General features: G+C 66.6%; 1 protein-coding gene across 3 annotated transcripts in view; it reads right to left on the reverse strand.

Annotated features, from left to right (window-relative positions):
• Positions 1-1,996: 1,996 nt before the first annotated feature.
• Positions 1,997-19,722, reverse strand: part of DGCR2 (DiGeorge syndrome critical region gene 2) — a 32,457-nt gene continuing 14,731 nt past the window's right edge. Inside the window, exons 3-10 of one of the 3 annotated variants that reach the window (XM_020903467.2) lie at positions 17,201-17,326; positions 12,655-12,865; positions 11,525-11,601; positions 11,025-11,201; positions 8,644-8,847; positions 5,582-5,734; positions 4,834-5,070; positions 1,997-3,929 (exon numbers count right to left, since the gene is read on the reverse strand). In XM_020903467.2, the coding sequence (XP_020759126.1) occupies positions 3,682-3,929; positions 4,834-5,070; positions 5,582-5,734; positions 8,644-8,847; positions 11,025-11,201; positions 11,525-11,601; positions 12,655-12,865; positions 17,201-17,326 (1,433 nt within the window). In that variant the 3' untranslated portion in view covers positions 1,997-3,681. Of the gene's footprint in view, positions 3,930-4,833; positions 5,071-5,581; positions 5,735-8,643; positions 8,848-11,024; positions 11,202-11,524; positions 11,602-12,654; positions 12,873-17,198; positions 17,327-19,722 lie in introns of all 3 variants that reach the window. The other 2 variants (XM_070475765.1, XM_070475766.1) reach the window with 2 other exon arrangements.

Consider the following 19,722-nt stretch of genomic DNA (forward strand, 5'->3'; position numbering starts at 1 on the left):
CGTGTGGCGCTCCACGGAAGGCAGGGGAAGCCCCCTCCCTACGTGGAGGGGAGGAGTCTGGGTTCTGACCCACCTCGGCTCTGTGACTGCCAGCTTGGGGTGACTCCAAGGCGCCCCGGGCATGCTGAACTCTGGGTATGGCCTCACTTCTGCACCTTGGGGGACAATGGCTGACTGCTACCCTGGGTGGGGTCCCTGACCTCTGCTGGGGACTCGACCACTGTGTGATTTCTGTGCCACTTATGGAGACTTTGGTTCCTGTGGGGGCATCCCACCTCAAATGTAGAGAGTCTTCGTCCATTTGGGGGGCTTCCTGACCCTTGTGGGGGGTCTTTGGTCCCTGGATGGCGTCTCGTCTCCTGTGCGGGGGTCCGGATCCTTGTGCGGGGGATTGTGCTCCTGTGCGTGGGGGGATCCTGACCTGGGTGCTGACCCGTATGACCATCATTCTGCAGGGTGGTCCACAGGCCTGGAGGTGCAGAGTCATAGCCTTGGAAGATGAAGGGCCAGAGAGTGCGGTCCCACTGGACCCGGTGAAGGTGGATGTTGATGGGGATTGGGCTGGGCCCCACCGGCTGGGGCTGTCTCCTTCCAATGGATGGGGCCTGGAGGAACATGTTCGGGTCTCTAGGGGGGCTCAGAGGAAGTGGCCGCCCCACACACACCCAGGCCCCACTGGACATGTCAGCACTGCCCTCCCTGCCAACCTGGCTTGGCCAGAGTGCATACAGCACTGTCTCAGGGGCGGCCCCTCCCCTCGGGCAGCTGCTCTCCAGGAAGGGGGCGGGGAGGATCTCCCACCCCAGGGGCCTCCACCACTGCCCCCTTGGGCTGGCCACACGGCAGGCTCACAGGGCCACCGGCTACAAGCAGCTTGGTGTCCTCGGCACACCTTAGGGCCTAGGAGTCGTAGCACCAGGCATCTGCGGACCCATCCCGGCCTGAGCACCGTCCCCACACCGTCTAAGGGTGGGAGCCATGTCGTCAGACAGTGGATGCCAGGCAGACCCTGGTCTCCTCTTCCCCGACTCCACATTCCTTCTCAAACGACGCCCCTCGCCAGGGGCAGGGCGTCATGAGGAGGAGAGGAAGCATCCCGCGGGGTGAACATCAGAGATGAGCAGGTTCAGAGTCAGAGTGCATACCGCCAGCCGCACCGCAAGGAAGGCGAGCACCAAGGCCGGCCCGCGGGCGGAGAGCAAGGGCGGTGCATTTATCGGGAGGGTGGGCCAGGGGCGTGGCTGAGGTCTCGGGGCTCCAGGCCCGGGGAGGACCGCAGGGGCGGCTCCTCCAGCCACGGAGACAGCAGGGCGGGGCCGGCTGCCCGCAGCCACCGCCAGCAGGTCTCCACTAGCATCCATGTGTCCTGGGTGGGGGGTGCTATTGTCATGTTCCCTTACAGTCCAGGATATGGAGGCTGGGGATCAGGAGTGACACAAGGCCACCAGCAAGGACGATGCTTGATGAGGAGGGCACCTTGGGTCCCAGCGCCGTTGACTTTCGGGGGGCTAGCTGGAAAGGTCATCCTGAGACCACGGCCGCCAGACCAAAGGGTCTACGAGGCCGCTGCCCCCCCCCCCCCCCGTGCTTGGGCCCCGCTTCTGCAGCAGCTTTGGAGGCCTTGGCGCCCAGCGGACCCCGGGCTGTGGTCCAAGCCTCAGTCGCCCCGGAGGCTCGGCTGGCGCCCCACAACCCCCAGCGCTGTCCGCGGTGCTGACGGGCCCACCTGCCGCTCGCCAGCGTTCAGTACGCCTCCCCAACCCCCAGGGCCTCTCCCGACCCTGTGCGCTGCCAGAGGCTGCGTTAGGATGGCAGCAGGACTGCCTGGGCCGAGTCCGCTGGGCGCCCGCTGGTCCGCACACCAGCAACTGGCGAGTCACTAAAGAACACGGTCAGAGAACAGGACGGGGGTCTCTGAGCCCCACGCCTGTCCTGGTTTCCAGAGGCGGCCGGGGCCTCCCACCCCAGCTGGGGTCGCACCAAGGACCGTCCACACTTCTTCCAGAACACAGGTTTATTTGGCATTTGGATGAAATGGTTCTCACAGCATCTTAAGAATTAGTGCCAACCCAACCAAAAATAAACCCAAACTAGAAACCCTTAGTGAAAGGAAAACATCGACAGGCCTTGAGACAGTGGAGTGTGGACACCCACCCGCAACAGGCAGCCAGGAGCCCCCCCAGGCACACAGGACTGTCAAGCAGGGCTGGCCAGGACTCGGCGGACTGCGGCCCACCCACCTGACTGGCCCAGCACCCTTCGGTCCCCACACATCCTGTGCGCACGGGTCAGGCCTGGGCCAGGCCCCTCAGGGTGCCCACCCCAAAGCAAGAGTGCTCACGACCCTCACCCGCACCAGCTAGGCCTATGGTGACCGCTGAGCCAGCACACAGCAGTGGCAGGACGCACCTTCTGCTCCCTCTTCAGCAGCTTGGGCCCTCCGTGGGGGGTGCAGGCCTGTGCAGCACCCGGCCCCCGGCACAGTGTGGCCTCCAGCACTGGCTCCTGTGGGCCAAGCCCTGCTCTGTGGGCGACATGAGCATCTCATGCCACCCAGGAAGAAAACAGTCCGAACAAAGACTGTGCCGGCACGGCCCAGCACCACCCTCTCTGTCACCCCCTCCTTGCTGCTGGCCCGCAGAGGCTGTGAGGGGCCCCAGGCAAGTCCCTGCGGCTGGCCGCTGCCTGCAAACACATGGACACAGATACACATGCACACAGAAAAGGAAAGATCCAGACACTCAACGTAGAAAAGATATGGATGTGCTAAAAATCGCACAAAACCCGCTTAATCTCCAAACCTCAGAAATGCTAAAAGCCCCGTGTCAGGAGACAAGACCACTGCCCAGAAGCAGGCAACAGGGACCCTCAGTCAAACGCCCCATGGGGCAGGGCACCCAGCACCCTGCTGCTGGGGACAGGAAGGTGGCATGCGGCCACCGGGTTCCGGTGATGGCGGTGGTGGGCAGGAATCGGGCTTCCAGGTGACAGCCCAGGACGTGAGTTTCAGCCCCTCCCCCCAGGGACACGACCCTTTATGGCACACACAAGGTGGGGTGGGGGCAGGGCCAGCAGGAGCGAGGGCACCCATGCTCCCACCGAAGCGAGGCCCAGGGCGGGACACCCGGGCAGGCTGGAGGCCTCCGCCTGGCTCCAGGTCTGCGGGGGCGCCATGCCTGGTGCAGGGGGAGCCTCAGGGCGGGCACCTGGCTTCACGGAGCCCAGCGGGGAACACAGCACAGAGCTGGCAGCCCCACTCAGGGCCTCGGCAGAAGGGCCCCAGGCCAGGCCCACTGTGTGACAACAGGAGCTGGGGGTGCCCCCAGAGCAGCCTCCAATGCGCCCGCCCAGGCCATCAGTCCTCAGATCAGGTGTGCCCACACCGGGGCAACAGTCAAGCCCAGCAGAGCCGGGGTGACCCTCCCCACGGCAGCCCGCGGCGCCCCCTCTGTGAACCCTGCCAGCCCTCGATGTTGACAGAGAGACAGGAATCGGAAGTTGCCCGTGTCTGAGGCCTCAGGGAGCCTGGAGAGCGGGTGGGATGCGCTGGGTGCTCCCTGGGAGCCGCATGTGCGCGCGGGCCCGGGCCCAGGCTGCCTCTGGTCCTCACGCTGCCCATGGACACCAGTGTCTTTCTCAGGGCGGACAGGTGCCCTGCCCGTCGGGGCCGTGAGCTGCCCTCTACACCACGGTGTTGAGGGAACCTCGGCTATGCCGGCCGCCCCCTGGCAGCGCTTCTGGGGCAGGGGCGCCCCCACCCGGGCAGGGCTCAGGTGGCACCAGGAGGGCGCTGCTGCTGTCGGCCGAGTCTTCCAGGTTTGCCAGAGGGGCCCTGGGGGTGCGCTCCGGGTGCCGGGGCACCGTGCCCTCCCCGCTGCCGTCCCCAGTGGCGGGAGGGGTCGCTTCCGCCGGCTCAAAGGCGTCGTCATCTGCGGGAGGGAGGAGACGGGTGTCAGCGGGGTGGGGCGGCTCCCAGCAGCCGCACCGTGTGGGGGCAAGCGTGGGTCCCGCTGTGAGCAGACCCCAGTGGGTATGCATGGGGGAAGGAACACGCTTTGACAGCAGAACAAAGGGGGTCCTCACTCACACGCACGAGGCACAGGCTGGGACACGGGGGCAGGAGAGGGTGACGGCCAGGGCAGGGGTCCCCAGAACAGCCTGCCTGAAGGGGGCAGGGCAGCCCCGACTCCCATATGTGCGCTGGACGCTGGGGCCGGGGGACCAAGGCTGAGGCCCCGTGCACACCCACTCCTGCTGTCCCGCCCTTGGAGGCGTCAGGGACCCGCTGTCCCAGGGGCACCCCTCGCTCTTCCTCGTCCCAGCCAGCAGGCGGCGACAACCTCTCCCCAGGGCAGAAGTCAGGTCCAAGAGTTTCCTGCCTATGGCGGCCACACCCGAGGGAACGCTGACCTAACAGACCGGGTCATGGCAGCGCCGGCCTTGCAAAGCCCGCCTGCCACGTCGTGTCTGTGACCACACACGTGTGTGACACATGGGGACTCGGTAGGGACTCCTGTGTGCGTCCAGGCCAGGCTGTGGACGGGCACCCGGTGTCCCTCTGTGCCCCCTGAAGACTGGTCTTTCACAGCGTCAGACAGACCAGACTCACTCATTCACTCATCGGCTCTCTTCCCGCAGACAGGAGGGCCCGCCGCGGGGCGTGGCGTCAGCTCGCCACACGTGCACCCCGCCCGGGACACCCTCCCCACAGGACCCAGCTGAGGAGTCCCGGGAGGCAGGCAGGAACAGGGTGAGCCCGCCCACCCGGGCAGCGGGGCCACCTTAACGGGAAGAATGGGGCCTATGCTGCAGGCTCCCATGCCCGAGGATCACCTGCGGGGTCGTAGAACACGCTGTCTGGGTTGATGGAGGCCTCGTAGGGTGGCGGCGGATCATCAGGCTGGTCAATGTCCGGGTACTTGTACGCAGTGTAGGGCGGAGGGGGATCGTGGAAGTGGAAAGTCCCACCTTCCCCGTCGTCAGAAAGGTGCAGGGGTGTGAGGCCCGTGCCGAAGCCATCAGGGCCATAATCAAAGCCGGGGATCCTGCGGCCGAGGTTGAAGTGGTGCACTGGGCGGGGAGAGGGGTGTGGGGCTGTCACTCGGGCTGGACCCCCCAGGTGCGGAGCCACGCACCCCAGCAGCCACATGCCCTTTCCGGCTGCCACCTGTCCCCGCGCCACAGTCCGTGACAGCCTGGCTCCGACGACCCCGGCCTGACGCCCACCCCGCAGCTCCACCCCCAGGAGGGTCGCGGAGAGCCTCGCCGCCCACGTGAGGTGAGTCCTTCACACCCGAGGCCCCGCGTCCTGGACCCGCAGCCCGGCCGCTCGCTCACCTGGTGAGAAGGGGTCTCGGAAGCTATGTGGCACGGGAGGATGGGCAACCACTTGCGCCAAGGGTGGGCCACACCCCGAAGCGGCCACCAGCCACGCGCACCCGGGTCTCCAGGGCAGGCGGCCCAAAAGCTGCCCACACGGCCCAGGGGCTGGCGCCCCTCCCACCACAGGGACGCTGAGGGTGGGGGCGGGCAGCGCCACCTCCCTCCTCCGACAGGGGCCATGGCTGGCCAGGACACTCACGGTTTGCCCCGATCAGGGACTCGATGCGCTCTCGGCGCCTCTGGCGCAGCCGGTGGACCATGAAGAGCAGCAGAGAGAGGATGAGGAAGGACGACACGCAGCTGACGATGAGGCGCATCCCGCTGGCCATGGAGTCCAGCAGGCTGCCGCCGTCTGCGGGCAGGAGGGCAGCGCTCAGGGGTTCCGTGCCCCCGATCCCCCAGTGCCGTGGGACTGCAGCCTAGCCTCAGCTCTGCCCCACCTGTCCATTATCACCGGGCTGAGCAGGACCTTGCTGGCCACAGGGCCCAACAGGGAGCAGCATCCTGGGCAGGGAGCTGAGGTCAGTTGTCCAAGTTTAGGCCTGGCCACAGAGCTCTGCCTGCCCCACACCACAGTGCTCACGGAGGCTGGGCTCACCGGGAGCCCCCAGGTGATCAGAGGGTCTGGGGGTGCCCCCAGGACCCCAGAGTCCCGGTTCCCAGCCCCCACTTCCCCTTGCCCTGCCAGGGGCTCTTCTCATTCCTTACTTCCTTGTGCCCACCCACCTGCTGGCCCTCTCTGGGGGGGGGGGGAGCCAGGGCCTCTGCAGGGGCTCCACTGCGCACCGGGGGTCCCACAGGAGGGAGAGGTGGCCAGCCAGAAAGGACGTCCTCCCCTCGGGGCCCCTGCCTTCATTTCTCCCCTGGGTCATGGTCCGACCGACCAGACCAAGTCTGGCAGGGCCTGCTCTGGGGGGAGGGCCCAGGACCCCCAGCAGCTCCCTGGGGCTGGAGCCGGCCCTACACCTGCACCGCACGCCTCAGGGCAGAGGCTCTGGTGGGCTCCAACCCACCCCGCCAGCCGGGCATCCTGAAGTCCTCCACCCTGGGAGGACTGCTGCTGCTCTGCTATGGGCCGGTGCCTCCGCACCCCGGGGGACCGTGGCAGCATCTGGTGACACCTCTGGTGGGCGTGGCGGGGATGCGGTTCAGCACTCTGGCGGCACCGGCCCAGGGCCTGGCCACCTTGCCCGATGCATACCAGGCCTGCTGGGCGTGGTGGGGGCAGAGGGCAGGGTCGGCAGCCCCGGGCTCTCGCCCATGCAGCGGTCATGGGCATCACGTCGCAGCATCAGAACGCCTGCCCCCAGACCCAGCGTGACCAGGGGGCTTCCCAGGGCAGGGGTGGCCTGAGTGTGGAGCCTCCAGGTCCCCTCTTGACCCCCTGCCTCTGCCACACGGGCAGGCACCCAACCACAGCCTAAGGACACGCTTCACGGCCAGGCTCACACGGGCTCCCCCTGCAGGCTGTGTGTCCTGCTGAGACGCTGGGGAGCAGTGTGTGAAAGGGCACAGCCCCTCCAGATCCCGCCTGTCGGGGGGGGGGCGGCCGGGGCATCTGCTGACCTGTGGTGAGCTCAGAGGTCCCAGCATGGGGCGCGCTCTCTGCAATAACGGATTCCTACCCAGCCAGAGGGAGACCCCAGGACACGGTCAAGGCCCCTGATGGCTGTCCCCGGCACTCGGCAGCAGGAGGCACCAGCAAGCAGATGCAGAGGAGAGCAGTGTCCTTGGGGACAGAGGCCGCCCAGGCCCTGCAGGTGCTTGGGCCCTGCCCGGGGGGGCTGCCCACTGTTGTCCGGGCACAGGCGGTGGGCATCGGGGCCCAGTCTCTGAGGCGGCTCTGGGACAGGCCAGTGCACAGACGCGCCCCTCAGCTCCTGGCCCATACCCTCGAGGCAGGAGGCAGCCTGATCTTCCTCTGGGTGGCCTACTTGCATATTTTTCAGTTGAGTCTTTCCATACTCTGCACAAAAGAGCTCTGGGGTCTCATCTGTCTTTCTCTGTTGGTGCTTTATCTCTTCATTTCCTCAAGGATCTTCCATGAACAGAAGTTTCTGATTTTGATGAAGTGTGATCTATTAATGTTTTCTTTTAATCTAAAAAATGCTGTATATCCCAAGGTCACAAAGATTTTTCTTGTTTTTTCTTTTAAAAGACTTAATTTTAAAAGAACGTATGCTGGGGAGGCATCAACTGTGAGACTGGGACTGACATACAGACACACTACGCATTATCATAAAGCAGATAGGAAGAACCTACTGGACAGCACAGGGAACGCCTCTCAGCACTCTATAATGACCCATAGGGGAAAAGAACCTTAAAAAAAGTGGCTGTGTGTGCAACTCATCCACTCTGCTGGACACCTCAAACGAAAACATGGCAAACCAACTAAACCTCGGTCAATATTTAAAACTTAAAAATAAAAGAACGTGCGCGTGCTTCTGGAAGCTTTATGAAGGTTTAGATGGGTGTGTGAACATTTTGGCATCGATTCAAAACACAGCAGGGAGTGTAGTGTAAGGTTCATTTGGTGACTTTTGTCTGGCTTCAGGATTTCCAACTGCTCCGGGACCATTTGTTCCAAGTTCAACCTTCCTCACTGAGCTGCTTTTGTACTGCTGTTAAGTATCAGTTGACTCGTACATGGACTATTTCTAGACTCTTCTGTTCCACCGATCTACGTGTCAGCTGCTGAAATCACCGTTTGATTCCTACGACTACAGAGTGAGTTTTAAACCAGGTACTGTGAACCCTCTAACTTTCTTCTTTTCAAAAACTGGTTTGGCTATTCTACTTCCTTTGCCATTCCACATAAATTTTAGAATCAGCTTGTCAACATCTACAAAAAACTCTGCTGGAATTCTGGTTGAGACTGTGCAGAATCCATAGGTAATCTGAGGGAGAACTCACCTCCTACTGATAACTGTCTTCTGATCCATGAACATGGTATACTCATGCCTTTCTTTCATCGGCATCTTACACTCGTAGCATACAGATGGTGTGCCTACTCTACGAGACGTACACCTCAGAGTAAATGTAAGGAGACGGAAGGACAGGTCACCACATAACCACCCACCCCTGACATCCACCCGGGGGCACCACCAAGCGGGGAGCTCTGTGTCAGGACTGTGGACAGTGCCTCTTCTTTTTCTTAAGCTCCTCCCAGCACCACACACAGACACAGAAGTGCTCCAGGGGAGGCAGAGGTGTAAGCCGGCTCCGGGTGGAGAGGAGCCTGGCCCCGGGCGCGGGCCTCACCTGGGTCCAGGCACATGAACTTGCAGCACTCCTTGGGGTCCTTGCGGTACTGCTGGCAACCTTGCGGCCGCTCACACAGAGCGGCCACGCACATCTCGGGCTCCCCACCGTGGCAGGTGCAGCTCAGGCACGGGTCGTCCCCTTTGGGGGTGAAGTAGAAGCCTTCGTCCACCACGTTGTCCTTGATGTCCACACACGTCTGACCTGCGACAGGCACAGGGGACTTGCACGTCAGCCACCCGGGAGAGCCCTGGCACTACAGGCTAGGGGTGCTGGGGCTGCGGAGAGCAGGCGAGGTGAGGGAGTCGGGGCTCTGGACACACGAGGCGCGGCGGGGCCTCCATCTACCCTGGGAAAGAGCGAGGGGTCACAGGGGACACCACTGCCCAGGCCCCAGGCGCCTCCAGGTCAGAGGCCCCCAGAGAGTCAGGAGTGCTGAGGGGTCCCTGCGGCCCCCTGGGGGCGGATGTACTGAGACCCCCGGGGGCGGGGCGGGTGGGCTGAGAGGACCCCCCCGGGGGCGGGGCGGGTGGGCTGAGAGGACGCCCCCGGGGGCGGGGCGGGTGGGCTGAGAGGACGCCCCCGGGGGCGGGGCGGGTGGGCTGAGAGGACCCCCCCGGGGGCGGGGGGGGTGGGCTGAGAGGACGCCCCCGGGGGCGGGGCGGGTGGGCTGAGAGGACGCCCCCGGGGGCGGGGTGGGTGGGCTGAGAGGACCCCCCCCGGGGGCGGGGCGGGTGGGCTGAGAGACCCCAGGGGGGCGGGGGGGGTGGGCTGAGAGGCCCCCCCGGGGGCGGGGCGGGTGGGCTGAGAGGACCCCCCCGGGGGCGGGGCGGGTGGGCTGAGAGGACGCCCCCGGGGGCGGGGCGGGTGGGCTGAGAGGACCCCCCCCGGGGGCGGGGCGGGTGGGCTGAGAGGACCCCCCCCGGGGGCGGGGCGGGTGGGCTGAGAGGACCCCCCCCGGGGGCGGGGCGGGTGGGCTGAGAGGCCCCCCCGGGGGCGGGGTGGGTGGGCTGAGAGGACGACCCCGGGGGCGGGGCGGGTGGACTGAGAGGACCCCCGGGGGCGGGGCGGGTGGACTGAGAGGACCCCCGGGGGCGGGGCGGGTGGGCTGAGAGGACCCCCCCGGGGGCGGGGCGGGTGGGCTGAGAGGACCCCCCCGGGGGCGGGGCGGGTGGGCTGAGAGGACCCCCGGCTGAGAGGACCCCCGGGGGCGGGGCGGGTGGACTGAGAGGACCCCCCCGGGGGCGGGGCGGGTGGGCTGAGAGGACCCCCCCCGGGGGCGGGGCGGGTGGGCTGAGAGGACCCCCCCGGGGGCGGGGCGGGTGGGCTGAGAGGACCCCCCCGGGGGCGGGGCGGGTGGGCTGAGAGGCCCCCCCGGGGGCGGGGCGGGTGGGCTGAGAGGACCCCCGGCTGAGGGGACCCCCGGGGGCGGGGTGGGTGGGCTGAGAGGCCCCCCCGGGGGCGGGGCGGGTGGGCTGAGAGGACCCCCCCCAGGGGGGCGGGGCGGGTGGGCTGAGAGGACCCCCCCGGGGGCGGGCCGGGTGGGCTGAGAGGACCCCCGGCTGAGAGGACCCCCGGGGGCGGGGCGGGTGGGCTGAGAGGCCCCCCCGGGGGCGGGCCGGGTGGGCTGAGAGGACGCCCCCGGGGGCGGGGCGGGTGGGCTGAGAGGACGCCCCCGGGGGCGGGGCGGGTGGGCTGAGAGGACGCCCCCGGGGGCGGGGCGGGTGGGCGGAGAGGACCGCCCCCGGGGGCGGGGCGGGTGGGCTGAGAGGACCCCCGGGGGCGGGGCGGGTGGGCTGAGAGGACGCCCCCGGGGGCGGGGCGGGTGGACTGAGAGGACCCCCGGGGGCGGGGCGGGTGGACTGAGAGGACCCCCGGGGGCGGGGCGGGTGGGCTGAGAGGACGCCCCCGGGGGCGGGGCGGGTGGGCTGAGAGGACCCCCCGGGGGCGGGGCGGGTGGGCTGAGAGGACCCCCCCGGGGGCGGGGCGGGTGGGCTGAGAGGACCCCCCCGGGGGCGGGGCGGGTGGGCTGAGAGGCCCCCCCGGGGGCGGGGCGGGTGGGCTGAGAGGACCCCCGGCTGAGAGGACCCCCGGGGGCGGGGCGGGTGGGCTGAGAGGCCCCCCCGGGGGCGGGCCGGGTGGGCTGAGAGGACGCCCCCGGGGGCGGGGCGGGTGGGCTGAGAGGACGCCCCCGGGGGCGGGGCGGGTGGGCTGAGAGGACGCCCCCGGGGGCGGGGCGGGTGGGCTGAGAGGACGCCCCCGGGGGCGGGGCGGGTGGGCTGAGAGGACGCCCCCGGGAGCGGGGCGGGTGGGCTGAGAGGACCCCCCCTGGGGGCGGGGCGGGTGGGCTGAGAGGCCCCCCGGGGGCGGGCCCCGCTCACTCCTCTTGCACAGGAACGAGGACTTGTCCTGGCAGCTCTCGGCGCGCCAGCTGTGCAGGTCGTGGTGGCGCAGCGTGGGGAAGTGGAAGCACTGCAGCTGCGCACAGAACACGCTGTCGCCCTCCGCCGTGGCCGCCGCCAAGACGGGGTCCGGAGGCAGCAGCACCTCCGAGGAGCCTGCAGGGCGGACGGACGGACAGACGGCATCACAGGGACCGCCCGCCTCCGTTCCTCTGTGCGCAGCTCTGCATGGGCCCGGGGGGCGGGGGCAGGGACACGCTTCGGGGGTCAGCAGCGCCCATGGGACGGGTGAGGATGCCCCTTCCTCCCCGGGGGACACGCCGGCACTCTGCGGGTGAGGGGCTCACCCCAGCAGCTGGGAGGGGCGGGGCCCCGGGGGCTCTGCTGTGTCAGTCACGGCGCCCACACTCCAGGCTGCCTGCCAGGAGAGCTCGGGCAGCTGAGTTCAGGGCGTCTGCGCAAAGGCCAGGGAGCCTCACCTTTGGACGCCACCTCCCAGTGTCCTTCTAAGGAGCGGTTCCGGCCAGTGACGACGTATTGGTAGCCGACCCACAGCCTGCAGGAAGGCAGATTGCAGGAGGCGCCCGCTCTGAGTGTGTACCTTTAATACTTTCGCTGACGTTTACAATGTGAGCCTCAAAAGCATGAATGGTCTTTTCAAAGGCTGGTACTTAGTTTTAATAAAATGTATTAAAATTCTATACAAATTCACCTATCAGAGGAAGTTTTCATCTTGGGTGACTCCTGCCAAGACTGCTCTTATCCGCGAATCTTACCAGACAGATCCCATCTAAGCAAAACCATCCTAGGGCCCGCGTTGTGGGCCCTATGGACCCCCAGCCCCAGGGCAGCGTGCCACCAGGCCCCACCTGGCTGGCACTCAGGGGCGCCCCGCCCGGCCCTGGGGACACCCGCGGCCCCTGCAGCCCCACTTGCGTGCACCCACCTGAGGGCACGGCCTGCCCTCCCCCTTCTGTAAGCACTCACCACCACCGCGCGAGCTATGGGCTTCTAAGATCACCGGGCAGACACCTGGACCCCGACCAGGCACTGTGCCAGCCCCTGCCCTCATGGGCTCTGGCCACACTGTGGTCCATGCCCCATGGGAGGGTGCCCTGGGGCCCACCCCGGCAGTGTGGATGGGTCCGCAGCTCCCACCGGCCCCAGAACAAAGCCCCGAGCTGGGCTGGGGAGAGGCTGGTTGTGGACTGGTGTCCACACATTCTCTCCGACACTGCAGAGCCCACAGGCGTAGAGCCAGGCTCAGAGCAGCACATGTCCTGGTCACCCCAGGGTCCCCGCGGTGTTTCAGGAAGGGACGAGCAGGCCCATGGGGGCACTGGGCACAGGCCTGGCCCAACCCAGGTTCTCAGAAGGACCCCATCCACCATCCATCCACCATAGAGTCCCACATGGAGCAGTCCGTCCTGACTTGGGCCCAGACCTCCTGCAGCTGCAGCAGAAGCATCGAGCGGGCCAGCGGAAGGGGCTGGCCCAAGGCGCCACCGCAGGCGCCATCCCTGCCCTCTGAGAGCCGCCGCTGCGAGCCCCCACCCTGACGCCCTCCATGCGCCCCACGTGCCCTGCGGCCCAGGCCCGCCCGGCTCACTTGTGCTGGTCCTGCCAGGCGAAGCTCCGCTCCGGCTGCTCCCACTCCTGGGCCAGCACGAAGCGCAGCTCCTGGTCGGTGGAGAAGGTGGCCAGGGAGCCGTTCACGCGCTGGCAGGTCTGCGCCGCGTCCCAGTAGCTCTCGCCGCTCAGGTAGACACGGTAGCAGCTGGCCGTGCCCTCATAATGGTGCCACCCCGCGGGACACTTCCCTAGGAAACATGCAGGACGGGCAGGCGGCCCCAGTCAGGACCCGCCAGGCCACCACACAGCGGCAGCCACGCTCAGGGGCCTGGGGGGGCACTGAGGGGGGACACTGAGGGGGACACTTCCCTAGGAAACATGCAGGACGGGCAGGCGGCCCCAGTCAGGACCCGCCAGGCCACCACACAGCGCCGGCCACACGGCTCGGGGGCCTGGGGGGGCACTAAGGGGGGACACAGAGGGGACACTGAGGGGGGACACTGAGGCTGTGGGGACACTGAGGGGGGACACTGAGGGGACACTGAGGCTGAGGGGGGACACTGAGGGGGGACACTGAGGCTGAGGGGACACTGAGGGGGGACACTGGGGGGACACTGAGGGGACACTGAGGCTGTGGGGACACTGAGGGGGGACACAGGGGGGACACTGAGGCTGAGGGGGGTACAGTGAGGGGGGACACAGGGGGGACACTGAGGGGGGCACTGAGTCTGTGGGGACACTGAGGGGGGACACTGAGAGGGGACACTGAGGGAGGACACTGAGGGGACACAGGGGGGACACTGAGGGGGGACACTGAGGGAGGACACTGAGGGGACACTGAGGGGACACTGAGGGAGGACACTGAGGGGGGACACTGAGGGGGGACACTGAGGGGACACAGGGGGGACACTGAGGGGGGACAGGACACTGAGGGGGGACACTGAGGGGGGACACTGAGGGGACACTGAGGGGGGACACTGAGGGGACACAGGGGGGACACAGAGGGGACACTGAGGGGGGGACACTGAGGGGGGACACTGAGGGGACACTGAGGGAGGACACTGAGGGGGGACACTGAGGGGGACACTGAGGGGACACAGGGGGGACACTGAGGGGGGACACTGAGGGGGCACAGGGGTGACACTGAGGGGGACACCTGAGGGGACACTGAGGGGGGACACTGAGGGGACACTGAGGGGGGGACACTGAGGGGGGCACTGAGTCTGTGGGGACACTGAGGGGGGACACTGAGGGGGGACACTGAGGGGGGACACTGAGGGACACTGAGGGACACTGAGGGGGGCACTGAGTCTGTGGGGACACTGAGGGGGGGACACTGAGGGGGGCGACTGATCTGTGGGGACACTGAGGGGGGACACTGAGGGGGGACACTGAGGGGGGACGACTGATGGGGGCACTGAGTCTGGTGGGGACACTGAGGGGGGGACACTGAGGGGGACAGTCTGAGGGGGGATCAGCTGAGGGATGGACACTGAGGGGTGCACTGAGTCTGTGGGGACACTGAGGGGGGACACTGAGGGGGGACACTGAGGGGGGGACACTGAGGGGGGACACTGAGGGACTGAGGGGGGACACTGAGGGGGGACACTGAGGGGGACACTGAGGCTGTGGGGACACTGAGGGAGGACACTGAGGGGACACTGAGGGGGGACACTGAGGGGACACTGAGGGGGGACACTGAGGGGGGACACTGAGGGGACACTGAGGCTGTGGGGACACTGAGGGGGGACACTGAGGGGGGACACTGAGGCTGAGGGGACACTGAGGGGGGGACACTGAGGGGGGGACACTGAGGGGTACAGTGAGGCTGTGGGGACACTGAGGGGGGGACACTGAGGGGACACTGAGGGAGGACACTGAGGGGTACACTGAGGGCTGTGGGGACACTGAGGGGGACACTGAGGGGGGACACTGAGGCTGAGGGGACACTGAGGGTGGACACTGAGGGGGGGGACACTGAGGGGGGGACACTGAGGGGGGACACTGAGGGGTACACTGAGGCTGTGGGGACACTGAGGGGGGACACTGAGGGGTACACTGAGGCTGTGGGGACACTGAGGGGGGACACTGAGGGGTACACTGAGGCTGTGGGGACACTGAGGGGGGACACTGAGGGGACACTGAGTCTGTGGGGACACTGAGGGGTACACTGAGGCTGTGGGGACACTGAGGGGGGACACTGAGGGGTACACTGAGGCTGTGGGGACACTGAGGGGGGACACTGAGGGGACACTGAGTCTGTGGGGACACTGAGGGGGGACACTGAGGGGGGACACTGAGGGGGGGACACTGAGGGGGGACACTGAGGCTGTGGGGACACTGAGGGGGGACACTGAGGCTGTGGGGACACTGAGGGGGGACACTGAGGGGACAGAGGGGGGACACTGAGGCTGTGGGGACACTGAGGGGGGACACTGAGGGGGGACACTGAGGGGTACACTGAGGCTGTGGGGACACTGAGGCTGAGGGGACACTGAGGGGGGACACTGAGGGGGGGACACTGAGGGGTACACTGAGGCTGTGGGGACACTGAGGGGTACACTGAGTCTGTGGGGACACTGAGGGGGGACACTGAGGCTGAGGGACACTGAGGGGGACACTGAGGGAGGACACTGAGGGAGGACACTGAGGGGGACACTGAGGGGACACTGAGGGAGGACACTGAGGGGGGACACTGAGGGGGGACACTGAGGGAGGACACTGAGGGGGACACTGAGGGCTGAGGACACTGAGGGGGGACACTGAGGGGACACTGAGGGGGACACTGAGGGGACACTGAGGGAGGGACACTGAGGGGGGACACTGAGGGGGGACACTGAGGGAGGACACTGAGGGGGGACACTGAGGGGACACTGAGGGAGGACACTGAGGGGGACACTGAGGGGGACACTGAGGGGGACACTGAGGGGGGACACTGAGGGGGGACACTGAGGGGGGACACTGAGGGGGACACTGAGGGGGGACACTGAGGGGACACTGAGGGGGACACTGAGGGAGGACACTGAGGGGGGACACTGAGGGGGACACTGAGGAGGGACACTGAGGGGGACACTGAGGGGGGACACTGAGGCTGAGGGGACACTGAGGGGGGACACTGAGGGGGGACACTGAGGGGGGACACTGAGTCTGTGGGGACACTGCGGGGTACACTGAGTCTGTGGGGACACTGAGGGGGGACACTGAGGCTGAGGGGACACTGAGGGGGGACACTGAGGGGACACTGAGGCTGTGGGGACACTGAGGGGGGAACACTGAGGGTGGGGACACTGAGGGGGGACACTGAGGGGTACACTGAGTCTGTGGGGACACTGAGGGGGGACACTGAGTGGGGACACTGAGGCTGTGGGGGGACACTGAGGCTGTGGGGACACTGAGGGGGGGACACTGAGGGGACACTGAGGGCGGACACTGAGGCTGAGGGGACACTGAGGGGGGACACTGAGGGGGGACACTGAGGCTGTGGGGACACTGAGGGGGGACACTGAGGGGACACTGAGGGAGGACACTGAGGGGTACACTGAGGCTGTGGGGACACTGAGGGGGGACACTGAGGGGGTACACTGAGGCTGTGGGGACACTGAGGGGGGACACTGAGGGGACACTGAGTCTGTGGGGACACTGAGGGGGGACACTGAGGGGGGACACTGAGGGGGGACACTGAGGCTGTGGGGACACTGAGGGGGGACACTGAGGGGACACTGAGGGCGGACACTGAGGGGGGGACACTGAGGGGGGACACTGAGGGGGGACACTGAGGGGGGACACTGAGGGGTACACTGAGGGGGGGACACTGAGGGGTACACTGAGGCTGTGGGGACACTGAGGGGTACACTGAGTCTATGGGGACACTGAAGGGGACACTGAGGGGGGACACTGAGTCTGTGGGGACACTGAGGGGTACACTGAGTCTGTGGGGACACTGAGGGGACACTGAGGGGACACTGAGGGGACACTGAGGGGGGCACTGAGTCTGTGGGGACACTGAGGGGGGACACTGAGGGGGGACACTGAGGGGGGACACTGAGGGGTACACTGAGGCTGTGGGGACACTGAGTGGGGACACTGAGGCTGTGGGGGGACACTGAGGCTGGGGGTGCGGGCTTGCTGATGGGGGGCTGGGGTGGTCAGGATGGGCCGCTGCGCCCACTGGGTAAAGCGGCAGACAGGATGGCGGGCCCCCGGGCAGGCGGCGGAGCGCCCCACCCAGGCCCACGCCCATCTGCTCCCAGCTGCTCAGGCCGTGGCCGCCCTTCAGTCTTCCTGCACTCTTCTGAGCTGAGGCTGTAGGAAGGTCACTAAGTAACTAGTTACTAACAATTTTTTTTAAGCAGAGGCAGGGCGGCCTCCTCCACAGACCAAAAGGCGATCCACCTGGGCCCCAAGTGGCAAGCACTGCGTGGGGAAAAGCTCCAGGGCCTGGTGCTGGTCTTGGCTTTCCCACCTGGCCAGGAGGCCCTGGGCAGGTCACCCTGCCGCCTCAGCCACCAGAGGAGGCCTGAAGGGGTTTCGGGGTGCCCGTGGGGTGCGCCCCGGGTCAGCGCCAGGGCAGGCCTGCAACTTACTGCCGAACCGCACAGGCTGCGCCACGCTCATGGCGTGCAGGTGCGAGGGGTCGCCGCCGCGCGCCCGGCCTGGCCTGGGGTCCACAGCCTCCTTCCCATGGTGGGGACGTGCCTGCCCGCTCACTTCTGAAAACAGAGAGCACTGGCTGCAAACACATCGGAGGGCAAGGTGCCAGACGGAACCGCCGGCAGGCAGACGGCTGCGCCGCTCAGCGATCCCGTCTATTCAGGCTTCCTCAGAACCTTTCAAACGTGCAGTTCATGCCTCACGGGTCACACACGCGTCTCACTGAGTGCGCCCAGGAAGTCTTCATTCTTCACGAAATGGGGCCTCCCCGCTGTGCTTCCTAACAGGCCCCTGCGGGCCCAGCGCCGTCAGCCTTCCTGCTGAACCCCCACAGCTCTGGCCCAGGGGCTCCCTGTGGAGCCCAGGCAGGGACCCCACTCTGCCCGCCTGCCCCTCCCTCACCCTCAAGGCCAGGTCCCGGGCACCCGCGCAACAGGCCTGCAGCATGGCCCAAGCGTGAACATAAGGTGCAGGGGGAGGCAGACGCCAGCTCTGTGTGTGTGGTCCAAAGGTGACTTGCAGGCTCGAGTGAGGAGGCCCAGGGGAGTGAGATTCGCCTGGGGCAGCAGCAGGCCCGCTGGAGGCCACGTCCCCATGGCTCTGCGCCCCACCCGCGGGCCCCGCAGAGGACACGGCTGCAAGGTCAGCACAGCGGCCACCGCGGTCTGCAGACACACCACGCTGTGGACACCTGCACACACACACACACACTGTGGGCTTGTGCAGGGGTGAGTCCAGTGGGCAGGACAACGGGGTGGTGGGAGGTGCCGTAAACCCGTCTGATTGTGGCAGCAAGACCCTAATTCTCCAAGCAGCAGCGGAGTTTGCAGTGCAAAGCGCGGGAGTCCTGACCACTGGACCCCCAAGGCATTCCCCGATGTTTTTACTTAATCACCTTTACTTTTTCTCAGTATAAGATAACACACATCCAAAATAAAATACTTCAGAATCACGAATCACAAAAGTCTGAAAAGGGGAAAACAGACCAACTGTTACTATTCTAGAGGTGGCTGCCCTTCCAGCCTCCCTTCTGTATACAGATCCTTAAAAGTATTGGGATCGTGTCAAACACAAGTTCATGGTTTGCGGTGTGAGCTTAACACTACAACAGCTTTGATCATTTTACATGCGGGAAGGTCACTTTTGCTGGCCATGCAGGCCCCGTGAGGGGCTCTCTAATGTGACAGCTGTGGGGCTCCCCTTGGCTCCTGGCTGGTGGAGCGGCCATGTCTGCACCCCGAGGCCCCGGAGCTGTGTGCTGCCAGCAGCGACAGTGTTGGGGCTCCCCTCGGCCCCCGGCTGGTGGAGCGGCCGTGTCTGCACCCGAGGCCCCGGAACTCTGTGCCGCCTGCACCAACGGCTGGGCAGAGCTTCCTCGGAGTTCCCACAGCCCGTCTCAGAAACAGAGGGATCAGCTTGCCAAGCACCCCCACCCATCAACTGTGCCCCCAGGCCTGAGAGAGGCTCTAGTGCTCTCTTTCCCACCCGGGGAGGGGGCTCCCTCCATGTCGGGGGCCCCAGGCACACACCTGGGCACCACTGCTCTCCTTCTGGGGGAGGCTGCAGCCAGTAGCTCTGATGCAGGGCGAGCGTGCAGAGCCGGGGCCCAGGGCGGCCGGCAAAGGGGCTGGCAGGTCCCTGCGGGGCTCAGGGGTTCGCAGGGCACAGCGTGGGCATGCCTGGGACATGCCTGGGGGCCGGCTCAGGCATGGGGAGGCTCGCCCCAAGTGGCTGCACTGCACACTCCCTCCTGGCCACTCCAACGAGCAAGACCTGTGCTTCCACTGGGTTCCACCACGCAGAGCCCTGGGCACTCGGTCAGGACCAGTCAGACTGCTCAGAGAAGGAATCTGGGGCACAGGGGAGGTGGAGGCCCAGCCCTGCTGGGGGCGCCGGGCGCCAGGTGGCCAGGAGGCAGCCTGTGGGGAAGCCATCTGCAGCCTGCGGAGGGTGGGGCAGGCAACCCAGAGCACGGAGCATCTGCACCGTTCCTCTGCACATCCGCACACCTGCGTCTGCCTTCCCGGCTCCCCGCTCAGCACCCCCCACCCAGCACACACGGCCTGAGTGTCCCGGGAGCCGGGGGCCCTGAGCCCTGAGAGCGGGGACCTCAGCCTCACTCCTGAGCTGGGGCCGGGGCCGCTCCAAGCCTGGAATCCAGCCCGAGCACGGCCCTGACGGCTCCGAAAGGGCGCTCCTCTCGAGACAGCCACCCAGGGCAGTGGTGGAGCCCACGGGGCACTCGGCTGTCGGAAGCGGAGAGGACTTGTGGATAAAAGACAGAATGTGAGCCCACTTTGTGTCCAGATGCACCTGTGCGGGCTGCGGGCACCCTGCCTTGTCTCACACCAAACAGGTCAAGAACCGCGGTCCAAAATCCAATGCCTCCTTTAGACAGCACAGGCTTTCTAAAGCTGGAGAGCCCACAGGCACATGGTTACCAACGGGCTTTCTG

The sequence above is a fragment of the Odocoileus virginianus genome, chromosome 12 (genome assembly GCF_023699985.2).
Source record: "Odocoileus virginianus isolate 20LAN1187 ecotype Illinois chromosome 12, Ovbor_1.2, whole genome shotgun sequence".
NCBI classification, from domain to species: Eukaryota; Metazoa; Chordata; class Mammalia; order Artiodactyla; family Cervidae; genus Odocoileus; species Odocoileus virginianus.